At 37.4% G+C, this 12,973-nt stretch overlaps 1 protein-coding gene across 2 annotated transcripts in view; it reads left to right on the forward strand.

Moving 5' to 3' along the window:
* Positions 1-12,973, forward strand: part of CLEC2L (C-type lectin domain family 2 member L) — a 28,770-nt gene that overhangs the window by 12,880 nt on the left and 2,917 nt on the right. Inside the window, exons 2-4 of one of the 2 annotated variants that reach the window (XM_003771656.2) lie at positions 2,468-2,542; positions 8,212-8,378; positions 9,487-9,587. In XM_003771656.2, the coding sequence (XP_003771704.1) occupies positions 2,468-2,542; positions 8,212-8,378; positions 9,487-9,587 (343 nt within the window). The remainder of the gene's footprint in view (positions 1-2,467; positions 2,543-8,211; positions 8,379-9,486; positions 9,588-12,973) is intronic. The other variant, XM_031939173.1, reaches the window with a different exon arrangement.

Genomic DNA, 12,973 nt, shown 5'->3' on the forward strand with positions numbered 1-12,973 from the left:
AGAAAGAAATAGGTTGTGAGGATCTAATGAGATGTTTGTAAAGTTCTTGATTTCAGTTTAATTCAGCATTTATTAAGAACTAATGATGTACAAGGCCTGTGCTTAGCATTGTGAATACAGAAGGGAAAAAAAGATAACTGAAGCGAAATGCCATTCATAAATGAACAAATTGAAGCAAACAGTTAAATAACTAACCTTTTCAGTGTTTGAGGCTTGATTTAACTCAGATTCTCCTGCCTCCAGACCCAGTGCTCCATCTGCTGTGCCATCTAGCTCCCCATCCTCCATATCACTTCTCATTTCCATAGATAATTGAAAGTTGATCGCATCATATTCCTTAGATTATATACTGATTTGCTAGCTTGCAAATTTTAGGTTATAACAAAGGACAGTCGGCTGTACACGAGGAAGAATAGAGTTCAGAAGAGACCTGGATTCAAATTTCAACTCTGACACTAGCTATGTGAGCATAGGAAAGTCACTTCTTCCATTCTCAGCTGTAAAATGGAGAAAATGATTTTCTCCCTAGTGCCTCCTTCAAAGCGACTTGCCGGATATGAAGTATGTAAAGTGCTTTGTAAAGTGTTATCTAAATGTCAGCTATTATGGTTGACATAAGATATGGTTAAATGTCAGATAAATGGTTGATAATAAATGAATTCTATTTCTTTAACTCTGGCCCAGAGTTAAAAGGACCCAGGCTCAAAGATGACATCAGACATTTATTAGTTTAGGCAAATCACTTATTCATTTGCGTCAGTCTTCTCATCTGTAAAATAAGCTGGAGAAGGAAATGTCAAACTATTGCAATATTGTTACTAAGAAACTTCCAAATGAGATCACAAAGAGTTGGACAGCAATGTAGTTAGTAAATGATTTCCCCTTTTTGGGGGTTCAGTTTTCTCATTTAGAAAATGAGGGGGGCCAGCTAGTTGGTATAGTAGATAGAGCACCAGCCCTGACATCAGGAGGACCGGAGTTCAAATCTGGTCTCAGACACTTAAAACTTCCTGGCTAGGTGACCCTGGGTGAGTCATTTAACCCCACTTGCCTCAGCAAAATAAATAAATAAATAAATAAAAAATGAGGGGCTTAGACAGAGAGGATCTCTGGAGTGTATACTCAGTCATTTATCTATCCAAAGTATCGTCTGATTCAAACAAGCCCTAAGCAAGTGAAAGGAATGCCCAAGAACATGTATATAGTCATATTTTTACTATATCAATTGATTAGGGTAGAAGAAAGAGTGGTAAAAATTATAAGGAGATAGATCTGACTTCATAGAAGAAAAACTCAGACATTTCTCATTGCATTGATCGGAAGTGAGGTCCCATCCAGAAAAATATTCAGATAAAAGGTGGATGACAGAATGGACTTCTGGGGTGGGAGGTTGGATTAAGTGAATTCTCAGGTCTCTTGCAACTCCCAGATTTTGTGGTTAAGTCACTAGAACTTCAGAACCTGTATTCTAATGAAGATAAAAATCATTTGAAATTTGCACATTAATTGGAATGCAAATAAATATAAAAATTACTTGGAAATAAATTTATTTTTTCACCAAGTCAAATATTTCTTCTTTTCTTTTATCCTATTATTAATTTGTATCGTGACTTTTTTTGGTAAAGGATTCAAAAGTAAATTTTGGCTCAATTTGTACCTAAGTAATCACAAGTTTTGAATTAGTGTGATGTAACTTAATTTTCTGTGGATCGAAGACTCCAGGGCCTGGTTATACTAAATGACCCCAAAAGCCTCCTCTAAATTGCTTAATGAAGAGCTTGTTAGTGATTGAGCTATCAAAATGTACTCCCTTCACATTTCTCTTTCTTTCTTTTTCCGTTCTTTCTCCTTTTCCTCTTTCCTTCCCCTGCCTTATATATACTTGACAACTCTTACACTCTGGGATTATACTTAGTCAAAGTACTGATGGGAGAAATTTTATGCTATAAAGAAGGTAATGAGGTTAAAGTTAAAACACACACACACACACACACACACACATGCTCTCATTCCTCCTCCTCTTCCTCCTCCTCCTCCTTCCTCTCTCTTCCTTCCTCTCTCTTCCTCTCCCTTCCTCCTTCCCTCCTTCCCTCCCTCTGTCTCTGTTTCTCCCCACCTACCTGTCTCTCTTTCTAACCAGAAAACAAATTTCTCATCTAGAGCCAAGGGCCTGGAGTTTGGAGAATAAATCATAAAAAAATAAGGTGAGGCGAGCATAGGGTGAATGGAGGCACCAAGAGTTGGATGCCAGTTAAAGGGAGTGATTATGGCCTTGGGCTGGGGAGCTAGGATGTACTCTAGCCCAGAGGAGGTTCCTGGGGGGCATGGGCACTGCCTACCCTTCTCTGGAAGTCTGGGGGAAGGAAGAGCAGGGGCCTAAGCCTTGGGACAAATCCATCTGATTTCTGAGTTTTTCTTGTGCTGTCCAGGGGCAGAAGCTAAATCCCTTTTCCCTTCTCCATTCTAGATACGACGACTCGCCTGTTGTTAGGAGCCATTGCCGTTCTGCTTTTTGCCATCCTGGTTGTGATGAGTATTCTAGGTGAGTGGGTTTTTAATCAGACTTCTGTCTACTAGAAGCTAGCCACTGTTGTGCACCCAGAAGTAGACCAGTGTACTACCTTTCAGAAAGCCCCAAATACAAAAATCTAATTGTATATTTAGAGTTGGAAGGACATTCGTGATTATCTAGCTTAGGAGTTCTTAGCCAGGAGTCTGCAGACCTTCAAAGATAGACAGATTTCAAGGTGTCCATGAACTTGAAAAAAATTCCATCTTCCTCAGAGGGAGAGAGGCCATAAGGGCTGAAGGTAATTCCAATGTGAGAAGTAGTCCAGGGGCGGGGTCATCAGTGGGAGAAGAAATTCTCCTTCCTGTAGTACCCATAATCCTAAAATGGCATCCCAACTGGTACACTGCTTTTGCCTTCAAAATGGCGACTTATCACTTCCCCACGGAGCTGCAGAAATGACAGGTTAGAAATCAGCATTGATCAAATAAAAAACCTAAGGTTGGTCATCGAGCCACTCATTCACAAACATGTGGTAAAGGAGAGAGGGATCACAAGATATGCAGCAGCAAATTAACCTCATTCATATTATACATAAGAGTTGTTAGATTGGTGGGTATCATAGTTACCTTAAGTTCAGCAAAGAATCTGATAGACAAAGTCTATCTAGATGATGAAATGGGACCAGGTAATGATATAGCTCAGGTAGCACAGTGGTACCGTGGATAGAGCATTAGGCTTAGAATCAAAAAGACTCATCTTCATGGGTTCATCCACCCTCAGATACTTACTAGCGGTGTGCCCCTGGGTAAGTCACTTAACCCTTTGCCTCAGTTTTCTCATCTGTAAAATGAACTGGAGAAAGAAATGACAAACTACTCCTGGATCTTTGCTAAGAATACCTCAAATGGGGTCATGAAGCATCACAACAGAATAACAAATGATACAGTCCAGTTAGGTGCATTCCTTGCTTTCTGAATATAAAAAATTATTATTTGCTATGTCAGTCAACCTGGAAAAAGATTGGTAGTAGGGCACCAAAGGACTCAGTCCTTGACCCTATTCTGTTCAATATTCAGTGGATGAATACAAAGTAGGAATGTCTACAATGATACACCAAAGAACCCAAATGCAATATAACCTTGTTAGACTATGGTAATGGGCTGAAACCGATGAAATTACCTCTCATAGACATAAACATAAAAATATAGAATGTTTGGAAAGAAAAAATTGCTTATATATAGAATGGAGTAGATCTGTTCTGACAGGAGTTCATGTGAGAAATATGTGGAGTTGGGGGCAGCTAGGTGGTGCAGTGGATAGAGGATCAGCCCTGAAGTCAGGAGGACCTGAGTTCAAATTTGATCTCAGACACTTAACACTTCCTAGCTGTGTGACCCTGGGCAAGTCACTTAACCCTAATTGCCTCAGACAAAAAACAAACAAACAAAAAACCCCAAAATGAAATATGTGGAGTTGGCCACAAACTCACTGTGAACATTGCGAACCAGATAACAACAATATTTATACAGTACGTTGAGGTTTGCAAAGCACTTTGCATATAATCTTATTTTATAGCGTGAGGACATGAAGATGATACTTCTGAAGTAAATACTAAAGGTATTATTCCCATTTTATAAATGAAAAATCTGAGGTTAAAAGAGATTTAATAATCTGCCTATCATTAGTGTCTGTTTCAGTTATTTTTCAGCCATACTCAATTTTTCATAACCCCTTTTGGGATCTTCTTGGTAAAGACACTGAAATGGTTTGCCATTTCTTTATCTACCCAGATGAGGAAACTGAGGCAAATCGGGTTTGATCCAAATCAAAATTGACCCAGATTGGTTACAATGTTGTAATTATTGTATAGATTGTTCTCCTGGCTCTGCTCACTTTACTTTGTATCAATAAATATAAATCTTCCCAAGTTTTACATTTATTGATACAAAGTAAAGTGAGCAGAACCAGGAGAACAATGTGAATCAATCCTTTTCACCATAAAACGGTAGTTACTGTAAGTGTTTGCCAATGGTCAAAGCTTTGCTTGTTTCTTTTAAATTTAGTTTTTATAAGTAGAAAGTTAGGCTGGCTGCTTTAGATCATCTGTTTCAGATTTTTTTGGTCTCTGTTTGCTAAAATCATGATGTGAAATCCAGTCAACTAGAACCATTAAAATCTCACAAACATATGCATTAACTTTATCAGTTATTGAAGCTGGTATTTTTTTTTTCCTGTTCAAGAGCTTTCATTTCATGAAAAGACATATCTTTACACTTCTGACTGTCTCAATTTCATATGTTTTCTATAAATTCTTGAAATAGTTTTCACTTTTTAGCCTAAACTTTTATTTCATTTCATTCACTTACATACTAAATTACCTGATCAGAGTAGCTTTCAAGTTTTTCAATGTCAAAAGATGAATTGAGCTTGTTTTCTTTAAGTCATTTCTTCAACGGTTTCCAAATGTCTAATTTCTATAAGGGGAGACTCCTTCATAATCTGAAATTTTATGTGATTTTCTTCTTCAACATCTTAAATTTTAATCAAATCTTTAGTCAGAGCTATTTGATGTTAGTTGAATTGTAACTTGAAAGTGGTTGGCAAGTTCTTGTCCTACAATGTCACGATGAACACTTAAAAATATATGTGTGTGTGTATGTGTGTGTGTGTGTGTGTGTGTGTGTAAAATCATTCACTCATTTTAGTCCTGTCCAGCTCTTTTTGAATCCATTTAGGGTTTTCTTGGCAGAGGTACCAGAGTGATTTGCCATTTCTTTCTCTAGTTCATCTTACAGATATGAAAACTGAGGCAAACACGGTTAAATGACTTTCTTAGGGTCACATACCTAGTAAACATCTGAGGTCAGATTTGAGCTCGGGAAGATGAGGCTCCTGATTCCAAGCCCCAGAGCTCTATCCATTGACCTCCCTAGCCTCCCAACTATTTCTTTAGAGAATAGTTTAACTGCCTGGGTAATACTGATACTTTGATTATCTTTGATTAATCCTCCTTTTAAAACACATACACAAAATCCAGGTCATTTTCTAGGCAATTCACATTCTTCTTAATGATTCACAGAGGACTTTTTATAGAATTCACTCATATCCTGGACAATGCTACTTTTGAGCCAATTGACAGGATCATGGTGAATCCTTAGATGATGAATAGTTGTACAATATGCCAATAGTTGTCCAGTTTCTATACATATTCTTGTATCTCACTTGACTATCTTAATCAACATACTTATGGGAAATAGAAGTGTGCTGAGAGAGTTTTGGGGGGTTGTAGCATTTAAAAATTCAAGAAACGTAATTGCTGTATAATATGCATTATATTTATATATATTTATAATGCTAGCATTTTAATTAAAGGATGATCATTTGGCCATTTCTCTCTTAGACCAAAGACAATCATGATAGTGGCTTAAACTTATATGACCATTGGAAGAAGAATTTTCCTGAGGGTAACAATCAATTCTAATTGGTTAACAATTAATGAGAGAATGAATATTACAGTGAAAGGTTGGACCTATCCTATTGAACTTTGATTATGTCATTTACTTCTAAATTGTCTCCAGCCTTGAGCAATTTATTGCAAGAACACTCAAGCCTGAGCAGAACTGGGAGTTTCACCTTAAATTCCTTGTAAGGTTGGATAAGGTCTGACCAAGACTGAGTAGAGTTAATTCAATTTCATTATCAGTAATGCCCTTCAAGAGACTGAATGTTGAAATGAGGACTATAGAAAAAGAGGAAACTGGATCTCTCTCAAATTATTGGTTATTGCTAATTATTTTACTCAGGAGGAAAAGTTGAGAAGTTAAGGGTGGAGAGGATTGCAGAAATTGTAATAATGAAGGATATTGGAAAGAAATGAGTATTTTTAGATTAGAGAGATGACTAGATTCACAGGATCTAATGATACTAGAAGATGAGATCTAGAAGAGACCAGAAATATAATTTAGTTTCTTACTCTTATTTCATACATGAAAGAAATGAGCCCCAAGAGAACCAGGATCAGAACCTCTAGCTCTCCATTCCCTACCCATTGTTCTTTTTCTCATACCAATTGCCTCTTTTTCCTCCTCTTGTACAACTTTTCTCTCAGGGAAACCCAGACCATGCCAGCATTTAAAACCCCTTCTACCTTACAGTTTCCTCCCTTAGTTCACCAGTTGGACAAATGGACTTCTTGTTTGTATGCCTTGTCATTTTGATTTAAGGAGAGGTATCTTGGAGCTGTCTTTGTATATCAGAAAGACTATTATACACAGGAAAGCTTCTTAAACCATGGGCCACGTAACTGAATATGGGGGTTGTGAAAAATTTGCCAACAGTAAAAGATGTCAAATATTCCAAGATTTAATTCTTTATGTAAAAATAAATAAGCACTTCCACCTCATTAATATACAAATTGGCTTTCAATTGTAATAAATGGTAAAATTATATCTATATCAAAGAATTATTTGAAAAATAATTTTTTATGATTTATTATCAGTAAATGATTTGTAAATGTATACACTTATACTTATTTTATTCACCTTTATACCTATGGTATATAGGTATTTTATATGTCTACATATTTGGGGTCATGTAAAAATTTCTCAGGTGAAAAGGGGTTGTGAGTAAAAAAAGTTTTAAAAGCCCTGATATAGAAGAATCATTTCTTTATTATGCCCCAGATGGCAGAATTGTGACAGAACTAAGCAAATTAGGACCAGTGGGTGGAAATTAAAGGGAAACTCACTGTGGCTTAGGATAAGAAGGGATTTTAAAAACAATCACAGCTGTCCAAATATACATAGCATGACAATGCTGCATGAAGAGACAGAAACACTCCCAGTTACTGGGAGTATTAAAACAGAAGCTTAGTCCCCAACTGTGAGGGGTGCTTCATGGGAAAGGATTACAACATGGGAGGTTGTAATGAAGGACACATAAACAGCTAAGTATAGAAGTAAATTAGAGCACTGGACGAGGAAACGGGAAGATCTGAATGCTAATCCTGCCTCAGTGTGACCCTAATCCAATTACTAAACTTCTGTCTGCCTCAGTTTCCTCATTTTCAAATTGGGATTGTAATATCATCTATCCCACAGGGTTGTTGGGAAAATAAAAATGAGATATTTGTAAAGTGCTTTGCAAACTTTAACAATGCTATATAAATGCTTCATATCATCACCACCACCTCCATCATTTTAAATGACTATTAAGGAACTTTCCTATTTTTAGAGACTCTGGGCAGTGATGCAATAGATAAAGTACCAGGTCTGAAGTCAAGAACACTCATCTTCCTGAATTAAAATCTGGCCTCAGACACTTCCTAGCTGTGTGGTCCTGAGCAAGTCACTTCACCTTGTCTACCTCAGTTTACTCATCTGTAAAATGAGCTGGAGAAGGAAATGGCAAACTAGATCTTGGCCAAGAAAACTCCAAATGAGTTCACAAAGAGTTAGATATGACTAAAATAACTGAACAACATGATGCTTAGACCGGGGTTGCTTCTATTAGAGAGAGTCTGCCTTTTATTGGGGAACAAATTTCCTTGAGAAATCTGTAAGATGTCAGCCTGTCACAGCCTATTTGTTCTTCCCTAAAACTAAAGAAGGAACCCTGAACTAAGTTAGGATGGGAGACTTGCTGCACCCTCTCCCAAATCCATGCAAGATCTATAGTGGCTCTCTTTTCTTTCCCACCAGCTTCTAAAGGGTGTATCAAGTGTGATGCTCCATGCCCAGAAGATTGGTTACTCTATGGAAGGAAATGCTATTTCTTTTCTGAAGAACCAAGGGACTGGAACACAGGGCGCCAGTACTGTCACACTCATGAAGCATCCCTCACTGTGATCCAGAGCCAGAAGGAGTTGGTGAGCATGAGCCACCTGAATGAGACATTTGTCCCAATTGCTAAATCTAGGTTCTCTCCAGGGTAGGAACCTAGCAACCAAGTATTTGTCATTTAAATAACAAGTAGGGAGAAGAGTTTATAAAACCTACTTAAGCTTGCTTAGGTGCATAGGAATCCTCTCTGTGTGTGGTCAGAGAAGTTCAGGCAGTAAGAAAATTCAGGAATCAACTTTCTGTTTATGCTTTTTGTTGTAAAACTAATTGTTTTAATAAAGCCTTGACATTGGTCAATAGTGTTAGCACAAGACAGAATTTAATAACATAGGCTTCCTGGTTTGAAATGAAAGACCCGTGAATTTAAACCATATATGTAAAAGGCACAAACAGAACAAAACACTAACAATAATAACTTACATGTAAATTCCCTGGAAGCAAGGATTATTATTATTATTATTATTAATATCATGTGTCTTTCTGAGTCCCTGTGTTTACCTAGCACAGCATTGAGAACATAGTAGGTACTTTAGAAATAAATACTTATTGATTGTTCTGTGAAGCCTTTTCCTTACAACCGCCCTGTGAAGTAGGCAATGCAAGAATATTTATTTCTATTTTATAAACAAAATTTATTTTTTTTATTTAAAAAGGATTTAAAAATTGTTTGACATAATGTATTATTTGGTACAAAATAACAGATATTCCTCAAATCTTTTTTTTTTTTTTTTTTGGTCTTTGGCATTATATGCCTTATTTGCCTCAGTTTCCTCATCTGTAAAATGAGCTGGAGAAGGAAATGGCAAACACTCCAGTATCTCTGCCAAGAAAACCCCAAATGAAGTCACAGAGAGTTAGACATGATTGAAATAAATGAACAACAACGTGACATTTTTTGAGCACAGGGGAAGATGGCCAAGACAGAGCATTCTGGGGGGAGTCTAAGATTTAAAATTTATTCTATATAGTAAAAGGATCTAACTTGAAACTTTCATCTCAGAATCTTCACTTCACTGGGGAAAGGAACCAATAGCCATCCTATCTTGGCTCAAAGATTATGATTTGTTCTGAGATACATGGAAATATCAGATGGAAATACTGGATCTCAAGTTTCTACCTATTTTCTCGATATAGGAATTTATGTTCAAATTCACCAGGAAGGAACCCTGGATTGGCCTAAGGAGAGTAGGCGACGAATTCCACTGGGTCAATGGAGATCCATTTCACCCGGATGAGTAAGCTTTCAGTCTTCTGATTGTTGATGGCAGACTGTGGGACAGATGCTTTCTTTATAATCCTCTATTAATAATCAGAATTCCCTATTTCTGGGGAAAGAAAGTTTGGACTTTGGAGACAAGGGAGGTGGGAATAAGAATGTAAGGCATGAGGTAGGGACACAAATTGGAAATAAAAGTGGGAAGGGAAGGGAACAAGCATTTATTAAGTGCCTGCTATATGCCAGGCACCATGCTGAGCAATTTACAAATTTTTAATTCATTTGATTTGACACAACAAAACTGGGAGGCACGTGTATTATTATCCCAAATTTATAGTTGAGGAAACTACAACAGAGATTAAATGATTTGTCCAGCATCACACAGCTAGGTAGTATCTGAATTTGAATTCAAGTCTTCTTGACTCTAGGTCCAATATTCCATACTGTCATATTAATTAACTATGTAACCTGGACAAGTCACTTAATCTCACTGTGTCTCAGTTTCTTCATCTTAAAATGAGGGATGGACTCTAAGGTCCCTTGCAGCTCTAATCCTATGTTCCTATGAACTATATTTAGGAGGCCATCTGGTGACAATTTTACCTTCAGATCATTAGACTATAAAAACAGGAGATAATGGACAGGGGAGAAATTAAGGCATTAAGCCTTGTTATGGCAAAAATTGTGTGGGTGTTGCCAATCAGGAGGTGGGAGGATGATCAAAAAAGGGAAAGGATCTTGGGGTTCCATTAAATCCCTTAATTCCTGAGTGGCAGGAATGCTTTTCCAGCTGACCTCCAGCTGAGCCACTTCTCTATTTTCCTCTACCTTTTCCACTGGCTCTTTCTGCTTCTTCATCTCCTTTTCCTTTTTCAACTCCTTTTCTCCCCCTCTCCTTTTTTCTCTTCTTTGCTAATATACTGTCATAATAGTAGTGCAAACTTTGGACTGGGGGACACATCCCTGCCTCTGCCACTTGCTACTTGGCTGGTTTGGGGAGGATATAAGCATTCATCTGGAAAACGAGGGACGTGGACCAGATGATCTCTGAGCTCTAAATCAAAGCTTATGTTTCTCTACTATCTATCCAATCAATCAAACGACACACAGTTATAATGCACCTGCTTTGTTCTAAGCATTTTGTTGCCATCTTCATTCTCAATATCTCTTCTTTTTTTATAATAATAATTTTTTACTTTTCCAAATATATGCAAAGATAGTTTTCATCATTCACTCTTGCAAAACCTTGGGTTCCAATTTTTCTCCCTCCCTTTTTCCCATTCCCTTCCCTTAGACCGCAAGTAATCCAACACAAGTTAAACATGTGCAATTCTTCTAAACAATATATTCCCACATTTATCATCTCAGCACTTCGACTTAAGGAACCTTAGAACTTCCACCCACATTAGATAGCTTGGGCACGTTCCTTTAACAACTCCCATTCTTTCTCTAGGAAAACTCTGGAAAGCCCACGGTCTCTGTTTCTGTTCATTGACCCACTTCACTATACACTGTTCACACCTACACACACAATGGGCTAGTTTCATATCTGATATTCTAAGGCTAACCTTTGCCAGGTGACTCAAAGTCATCAGTCGTCCTACTAGAAAATGCTGGAAGATCCTCTTCCAGACTCCGGTCTAGGGTCAGATTATTCAATTCTATTCAATATCATTCAAGGAAACATTTGCTAAGAGTCTCCCATGTGCAGGCACTGGACTAGGTGATTATAAATTAAAATTAACAACAATTTACCTGTCCTTAAGAATCTTATATCTTCTTGGTGAATGCAATAATCTGAATATCTACAGATAAGCTGCTTCTAATAGGAAATCAATAATAGAGAATCTTTACATGGAGTCAAGGTTTACAAAAGATCTTATAGTTTACAAAGCACATTGCATACATTATCTCATTCAGATTCATAATAACCCTGTAGGTAGACCCATTTTAGAGATGATATAAATTGAGGCAGCTAGATAGCCCAGTGGATAGAAGAAGTGAGTGTAAATCATGAACTCAGATGCTTATTAGTTATGTGATATTGGTTACTTAATCTTGGTCTCAGTTTATCTGTAAAATGGGGATAATAATAGCAATTAATTCCCAGGGTTTTAAGGATCAAAGGAGGGCATAGCTCACTACCTAAACCAGAGAGTTTTTAATAGATTCATGCTTCCTTCCATTCAATTAAACATCTTTATTAAAAATAATTTGATTAAATTATTTATTGACTGCCTGCTAGGGCAAGGCATGATGGTAGGCTAGGAATACAAAAAGAAAAATTGAAAAAAATAGCTACACTCAAGGAGATGATATTCTCCTAGGTGGGAACAACCCATGAATGAGATACACATGAACATAAAAGTAAATACATGATAACTTAAGAGGGATGGTGTACTAGCAACTAGGGGGATTTTTTTTTTTTTGTCTTGAAAGGTACCATACTTTTATATTTGCTCAGTAGAAGATTATAGAACTTTTTATCCTGAAGTGTCCAGATGGGAGAAAATACAGGATAGCCAAAGTAATGAAAATTTAAGAGTATTTATTGTCACTGGCCAGGACTGAGCCCCGCCAGGACCAGGGGTCAGTGATGAGCAGTTTCAGGGCCACATATTTATAGAAAAAGAAAAATAGACATCAAATGTTCCTTGGTACATTTGTCATACTAAAAGGAATTTCCATCCTGGATAGGAGCAAAGGTTATCACACTAAAGGTGCCATTCCCAGACAGGCAATAATACACAGTATTTATGTTTATCAAGTTGTCAAGGTCTTAGACTTTTTAGGGGTAAAAATGCCATCTGCATTAGGGCGTGAAGAGCTAGTAACAAACTTCTGACTAGAGGGTTTCAAGATGATGTTTCTCATGGTCCAGAGGGGTGTCCTTCCACTTCAGTCCCCCCAAATAGCATGATGGGACTGTGATCTTCTCTATCCATCCCTATCTTTTGTGTCTTATAAACCTTCCAAGAAGGAGTCACCCAATATGCTAGAGGTCTTTCTCTGGTGGAACAAGTTGACAAATAAGTTTGAGGATTTAGGTAAATTCTTGGGTGACAAGACTTAACAGTTTCTAAAGGGAAGTCAAGGTTGCTTCAGATCCATCTCTGATGCATGAAAGCAATGTCACAATGGGAAATAAAATATTTCCTTGGTGAATTTTCAAAATAGCACCTCAATGTCCATGGGGGGCTTTGAGTTTTCACTAGGATACATTTGACTTGTCATTTATTAGGAGCTTCCTATGTCCAGACACTGCTTAGTTCTGGGGATACAAATACAAATAAAGACAGAAATAGAGATAGTTCTAGAACCATGGACAGGGATCAACATTTGTCCCTGGATGGGGCGAATCAATCTACTTCCCTTTGGCCCATTCAACATTGGGCCCAAAATGCC

The sequence above is a fragment of the Sarcophilus harrisii genome, chromosome 5, assembly GCF_902635505.1.
Source record: "Sarcophilus harrisii chromosome 5, mSarHar1.11, whole genome shotgun sequence".
Lineage (NCBI taxonomy): Eukaryota > Metazoa > Chordata > Mammalia > Dasyuromorphia > Dasyuridae > Sarcophilus > Sarcophilus harrisii.